The sequence below is a fragment of the Bidens hawaiensis genome, unplaced genomic scaffold (assembly GCF_021521415.1).
Source record: "Bidens hawaiensis isolate Kalapana, Puna unplaced genomic scaffold, B.hawaiensis_p1.1 tig00040706_1, whole genome shotgun sequence".
Classification (NCBI taxonomy): domain Eukaryota; kingdom Viridiplantae; phylum Streptophyta; class Magnoliopsida; order Asterales; family Asteraceae; genus Bidens; species Bidens hawaiensis.
In genome coordinates this window covers 84985-92623 of record NW_027497203.1, presented here as the reverse complement: position 1 = coordinate 92623, position 7639 = coordinate 84985, and the positions used below count along the sequence as shown (strand labels likewise).

Here is a 7639-nt window from a genome sequence, read left to right as displayed (position 1 = left end):
TGCATATTGCAGGTGTAGGGAGAACTTGTGCTGGATTATGGTTTCTTTTATCAATCCAGCTTTATTCTTATTTTATTAGGATACATTAACTACATTTAAAAGTAAGCAACTTGGTCAATTTTCAGGTAACATATATATATATATATTTTTAAATGGCAAACGACAATGTATGTTTATTATCTATTTAAGGTGCAATTCATCAAGAAAGTATGTTGGAGTACATAGTACATATGAAATATCTTTCGAATATATTGAAAAGGATGTAATGAATTACACTTGGAATGTTGGAGATTGGATGTATTTACGTAGGTAAGTACATAAATAATTTTCATTGCTATTGCTTTGTGTTTTATATCGATGAATTCGATCATTGTTTACTCATTCGTTAAACAAGTTGTGCTTTTATCTTAAACATTCGTTGTCTGATTTATAACGCAAAAAAACTAAAAAGAGAAGATAGTTTTGTTATTATAGCATTAAACTTCCCGTTCATCGGACGGGTATAAAACTAGTTAGCCAGGGACAAGTAATAGAGGGGAAAAAAAAGGTTGGAAACTCATTAATTGAGTTTAAAAGATCGCCATTTAATGGCTTTCATTGCCATAAAGTATAATGTATACAATTAAATCCAACTTGTTTAGTCCTTAACAACCCTTTTCACCCTCTAATTCCCATTCCATTTAACATAGGAATATCAACCATTCCAACATACATACTTAAAGCAAATCAAAGAACATATATATAAAAATGAATCAGTTAGCTAGATACTTATATATCATAACCAACGATCAGAACGGCGCGCAACGTGAAGGAAGACCCGTCTCATGATCAACCACCACAACCTCAGTCACAGTACAATTTAGCACATCTTGTCTCAACTTCGACCCGGCTGCCTTCAACCCCTTCAACGAAACCGCTTGATTAAACAGATTCACCGATGGCAGCTTTGAAGCCGACGGCATCTTCCCATTAGGCAAATAACTTCTAAAATCATCCTTCAACAACGGGACCTCAAAATCCGTCTTGTTATGTCTAACCACATTATCTTTAGCGCTAATATGCGCACCCGGCTCCATGTGGTTAGTCGAGAAGCTCATTTGGTTCGGGAAGTTCGGGTACAAACTCACATACCCGCGGAGATACATCATATCGATTAAAAACTTCTTCCATGAAGCTTGCCACCCGTTTGTTCTAGATTTAGGGATTTGGACCGGGTTTTGTTTCGCGTCTTCGGTGAACCTCATGTTCATGTAAACATAAAACTCGCGCCAATGTTTCGGGAAAAAGACCGCGCCCCAACTACAAGGTAGTTGGTGAAGGTACGGTGTGTTCGGGTGGATGTGTTTGAAGTAGTCGGTCGCGTTCCATTTGGGTCGTTCTTTAACGACCTCGACTAGCCGCGGTGTGTACAACGAGATGGATGAGAGTTCGGGGAGTGACACTTGCGGGTCGTAGTGGTACGACAAAAGCGCGTATTTTATCCATAAATAATAATAAGGCGACACCTCGATATCGTCTTCTAGTAGAAGACCGAAGTCGTCATCTGATGACGGGTACCAACTCTCGCTCACGGCCCGAATCAGTCCTCCTTGGATGATTCTTCTTTTTAGAGTTTTCGGGCCGTGGGGCCAGTCAAAGGACTTTACGAGCCTGAGAGTTGGCTCGTCGACTTTACTATCCATGTTGAAGCTTATCGGGACCTCGTCTCCTAGGTAATATGCATTTTTAAGCGAGTTGAGTAGCCTCGTTAGCGAGCTGACTCGGTTTTGGGTTATGATGTTTACGGATACCCTCATTCGGTTCCAATCTGCAAATGATGTGACATTTGTAAGTAAACGTGTTAAAAGAATTCGAAAGAACTGAAAAACTTATTAAAAATGTTATGAAAGATGCGAAAAGTCGAAAACAATTCTTACTTGGTAACGCGGTAGCTCGAAGATCAGCCATCCAAAGAACCTTTGTAATAGACGATCGAGGCAAATGAACCAAAGTCGAATTATTATTAGTTTCGGTAGCCATTTTTAACGCTTTCCTAACGTTCGAGTTGATATCATCAACGGTGATCACAACACTCGGGTTATGAACCTTGATAAGCCCTTTCATACTAGCATAAACCGCTTGTACAACGGGTACTTCAGAGCTTGAAATGCCCGATATAGCGCCTACACCCAAGTCAAAAATCTTAAACCGTCTTTCCCTACACACGTTTTTCGGCCAATGCAAGGCGGAAGTGGCTTCCTCACACGAGCAAAACCCGCTCCCTGGAACCACAATGTAAGCCTTTTTAGCTACAGTTGTCCGAAATTTTTCGAGGAGTGGAGCTAGGGCTTTGACTTCGTCTATCGAGTGGGCGTAGAAAAGGGCATCGATTTTTTGAGGGTTCATTGCGGCCCATTGAGTGATGTAGCCGGTTGACAAGGCTCGCCACCATTGGTCGTCTCGGACTGTAACCACGTCTTTGAATATGACAGTGGTTTCAGACACGTAGGCTAGTCTGTGTTCACTGTCGCCCCAAGTCTCTTTATCTTTTGGGTCGACGGGGAGCACAAACGAACCTGCATTTCGGTACTTTTGAAGTTGGTAACTGCAATATTAAGTCAAACAAATTGATTATGAACAGCTTTTTTACTTTAATAATCAAAACTTAAAGTAGATTACATGTAGAAGATAACATTAAAATTGTCAAACAAAGAAAAATGTGTGATTGCACGTAATCAATAGTTTTATAAATATTTCAGAAATCAAATATGACGGACATAAAATAAAACTAGCTCAATGTGTTATGTTACCTAACCAATAATCATATAAAATAAATTGAGAGTGTTATAAACACCTACTCAATGTTATAAATTTGATAAAAGAGTAAAAGAAGAATTGAAAATTCAAATAAATTGAACAAGTTGGCTATTTTAAAAGGTGACGTGGAATTGCATGAAGTTAGTTAAATATGGTCCTGTAGCAATCAAGTTATTGCCCTTGTACCCAATATACATTGTGTATGGTTAGTCAAATGTGTGATGCTTACTTATTCATGAACATACGCTCTTATATAATTGTAAAGTTCACCTAATTATTTTGAATATGCACTTTTAATAATACCAACAAATTAACAATATATGCATTTACAAAATAAAAAACAAAAGATATATTTTTAATTTCAAGAAGCATTTACAAAATAATAATAATTGCAATAATTAAACTTAACCTTAATGATTGATTACCTTAGATGCAAATCTTCACCCGTCATAAACGTGAAAGGCGTCTCGATAAAAAGAGTCTTGATGAGCTCTGCCGAAAGGAACCAAGAGCTCGAAAGAAAATCGACCTAAACATAAATTAACAAAACGAACAGACTTATCACCAAATTAATAATTAGGATGAAAACAACAGTTATAATGATTAAAAATAACAAATAATCGGGTCGTTAAGAGTACAGATTCTTTCAGTAATATTTTTTTTTAATAAAAAACAATATTCTAATTTTTCTCTCAATTATCATGAAATTTTGCAATTCCAAATTATATAATTGGTTATGTGCTATTTCAACAACCCATGACTTTCCAAATTTTACTCAATTAAACCACTTTACTCCTTAAGGCTTAAACTAACTTATTATTTTTCAGAAAACAAATGAAAAAAAGTAAAAAAATAACATATATGCATGTATCTCAACTAATGATAAAATAAAAATGCCAGGAAATAAATAAACGTACCTGAACAATTTTATCAACCGTGATATCATACGCCGGATCAGGCAAATAAAGCCCAGCTTCTTTCGATCTAAACTTCCGGTAACTCGGAAACGTAAAATCCTTTTGCCGGAACGGCAATATCCTCCCAATACTTCCTAACACCGAGTTCTCATACTTCTCGGTACCGGCAACATGTGACAGAATCTGCAACATTTTAGTCCCAGGAATCATATCATCATCCAAAATATACACCAAATCAGCTTCGGTTTGCAAAGCCATTTGAAACCTCCCATAGTATTTAAAGTCATAACTTGAGCTAATAAAACTTATCCTTGTATCATTATAACTCTCCACAATTCGTTTCAACCCGAGTTCATTCGGGCTTCCGAATGAAAGCACCCAAACGTGGTCAAACGGTAGCGTTTGGTGTAACAACAAGTCGAGTTGCGAACAAAGCGTCTTTCGTTTGAAATGATTTAGAATCACGGTAACTTTCGGTGTGTTTTCCGGACTAGTCATGTCCCATTTCGACTTCATTGACATTAACTCGGTTAACGTCTCAGTACCCGAGTTTTTGGATTGGAAATCGCGCACTTGATCGTAAAGTTCCCGTTTGAACTTGATCATAACCGTGTCGTTCGACTTTTTCTGCTCGAATTCGATCTTTTCGTGCTCGCAAACTTCGGTAGGAGTCGAGATCATAGCCTGTGGTTCAAGTACAACGTTAGAGGCGGCTTCTTGGTACCGTGCCACAACGTGCGTTGGGATCATGTAATGCTTCCATTGTTGCGCAATTCTTGACGCCCAACCGAAATCCGGCTTGGGAGTGCGTAAATCGATAGAGGGGCTCATGTAATATAGCAAGAAAGTGGCGTAGACCGCGAAGGCGAACTGAAGACAAGTTAGGAGTGTTACTAGTCGACCCGAGGTGCTCTTTTGCGGCCTCCATTTGCTCGATTTGGAGTCGCCCATCATTCCGTCTAAGTAATCCGTGCTTCTTGAGTGCGGATTTCGGGGTAACCCCATATCCGATATGTTAATATTATGAATGTTATTAAGGATTGGAGGTTAATGAATAAAGAACAATTTGTTGGGATTGAGATGAAAATGAAGATGAAGAAAGTGTGTTGTAAAAGATATAAATTATGGACGTTATATACAGAAATAGGGGAGGGGGTTGGGGGAGAAGCAATTAGCATGAGAAGTGTCACATGGGGTTAGCAACGTATCATAAAGGATTAAGCCTAGTTCAAGAAACCTAAATAAAAAGCCACTCTTGTTGCCGTATAAAAAGCGTTTACATTGTTACTTTTATTATAAAAATGGGAGTCATACATTAGAGGGTGCATTTTATTGGTCTAAGACTCACTTTAACCGGCTTAGTTTCTCATGTTTGTATGCCCTTTTCCATTTAATTTAGGCAACATTTTTATTTTATTTGTTATTGAAATAAATTTATCTTATACTGTAACAATAATACTTAGTAATAATAGTTATTAATTACTCTAATTATTTGTTAGCTTCTTATGTTAAGAGTTTGTGTTTGATTTCAACTCTACAAAAATAGAGCAATTAAAAATCCAAATTCTATAGGTTAGTTGCTTTGTTTGAAAATGAATGAATTTTCTCAAATTCATCTTATGAAATTCATTTTTTTTAATATAAAGTTAAAAGATTTCATCATATAAATTCAAACGTCTACCCTGACATGTTTTCTCTTATTTACGGACAATTTGTTGTTTAATATTAAGTGTTATGGGGTAAATTGGGATGTCAAAAGGGGGTTACCGATGCCACATCACCTTCAAAATGGGGTGAAGCCCTTTCAAGTGCTACCTGAGTAACACCCATTTCTCTTGCAACCTCTTCAAAGCAATCAAATTCATTCAGGTCAATAGTGAGGGGCGCCAAAGCCTTCCTCATATCACTCGGTCTAACTGTCACCTAAACACCTTCAGTTTTCCATCTATCATGTGACCACGGACACACACTCACACAACCATCATTGATGAACTATCGGCATCTTAGTTTTAGGGTTTATCACAAATTTCATAATTTTTCTTTAGTTTTTTTTTTTTTGGGGGAGGGAGGGCATTTTCGGTTTAGAGACTACTTTGTGTAACTGGGTTCATTGATTTGTTCACAATCTTCAATTTAACTTTTATTTGCTTTATTATAATTATGTGTTTTAGGTCTTTAATTGTTGTTCTATGTCTTGTATATGACACAAGTGCGAAGTTGTGGTTCATGGAGGTGATTGCACGAGGTAGTTAATGATTAATGGTGTGGTTTAAATATAGTTAAATTAAAAACGAAGGTATAAAGTTTAAGGGTTAAGTTATTTTATAAGAGAGACAAAAATGAGAAGGATGAGAAAGATTTATAGACAAAAAAAACCATTCAAAAATTTTTTTAAAAAATAAATAAAAAATCATAACTCAAAATTTAATTAAAAAAACAAAAAAAGTAAAAACATAAAAATGTTTCCACCGTTTTTCTCATTTCAAAAAAAAAAAAAAAAACCCACACACAGACAACGTTGAGAGAAAATGATCATTGTGTATTTTTATTTATTATTATGTTTTGTGTTCATTTTTGTCATTGATTGTGTCGTTTTTTTATGTTGTGTTATTTTAGTCAACATTGTGTTATATTTTGTGATTTATTGTGTTTTTTTAGTTATAATTGTGTCTTTTGTTTATTTTCGTCATTGCGTCTTTTGTCTCTGCATTGTGTCTTTTCGGGGGTTTTTTTTTGTGGAACGAGAATGACGAGGGAAACATCTTTGTTTTTTTTAATTTTTTATTTATATTTTGAGTTAAGATTTTTTTTTATTAATTTTTTGGATTTTTTAAGGGATTTTTTATGTGACCACAAATCCTTTTCACACTTCTCATTTTTTTTTCTCCCTTTGTATTTTAACCTTTCCCTAAAGTTTAATTTTATAACTTTTATAAAAAGGTTTATATTTTTTTAGATATTGTTTGAGAAATTGTAAATTTAAAGGTTTATATTGTAAAATTGAAATATTTGTAATCCAGTAGATTAATTTGTCAAACAAAATCAGAACAGTTTGTTCTTGAAACAAAATGCAGGAAAATGTGAGTTTTTTAAATAGTGATGATGGAAATTTATTTACCAAAATTGTTAAGCAAATAGGTTCTTTTATTATAGTATTTTTTTTTAGTTTTATATATCCTTTTACTAGCAATAGTTTACTTCATTTGATTTTTTATTCGATCAACCTATTATAACTTTTTTAAGCAACCATTATAATTCTTTCTTCATTAATTTTTCAATCAACCATGTCAGATACAAATTTAAAAAATCATCAGATAAATTTTAAAAATAACATAAGAAATATAAAAAAAAACAAAGCAAACACTAACCCTTGTTGGTCTAAATATCAAATACAAACAAAAAATTGTCAAATAAACTCCACTAATTTCTTTTTCTTATTGAGTTACTTGACACTTCTTGCCATTTGATATTGATTATTTTCTTAACAGCTAAAATGTTGTATTTTAAGAGTTTGAACTCATGACCTCTTATTTCACACTTTAATTATCTTACCATCCCAACAAAATAGAATGTCAGCATTTGATATCAATACCAGCAACGGGCTAAAGCTTACTTTTTTAGTTCTTATTTTATTTTTAATTTTTAATTTTTTTGTATTTATTTTAGTTTGTATTTGACATGGCTAGATCGAAAAAAATAGAGAGAATAATTATAATTCATTGGTTAAAGTATAAAAAGAATGGTTTAAAGAAAAAAGCCAGTATAAGGTTGATTGCATAAAACATTTGAAAAGGTTATAATATGTTAGTTAAGAATAAAAATAAATAAAACTATATCTATTTAATAAATATTTTTATAATTACACGATTTGGATAAAATAGTTTTCAATCAAAAGTGTACTTCTACCAAAAGGAAAACATTTTTAA

The 7639-nt window shown here is 34.0% G+C and overlaps 1 protein-coding gene across 1 annotated transcript; it reads right to left on the bottom strand.

The window, feature by feature from the left end:
• Nucleotides 1-591: 591 nt before the first annotated feature.
• LOC143592350 (uncharacterized) lies at nucleotides 592-4718 on the bottom strand. The gene is made up of 4 exons (XM_077072289.1): nucleotides 3714-4718; nucleotides 3222-3325; nucleotides 1917-2584; nucleotides 592-1807 (listed from the first exon to the last, which is right to left on the bottom strand). Exons 1-4 carry the CDS (start codon nucleotides 4716-4718, stop codon nucleotides 789-791), a joined length of 2796 nt encoding a protein of 931 aa, XP_076928404.1. The 3' UTR covers nucleotides 592-788.
• Between the last annotated feature and the right edge of the window lie 2921 nt (nucleotides 4719-7639).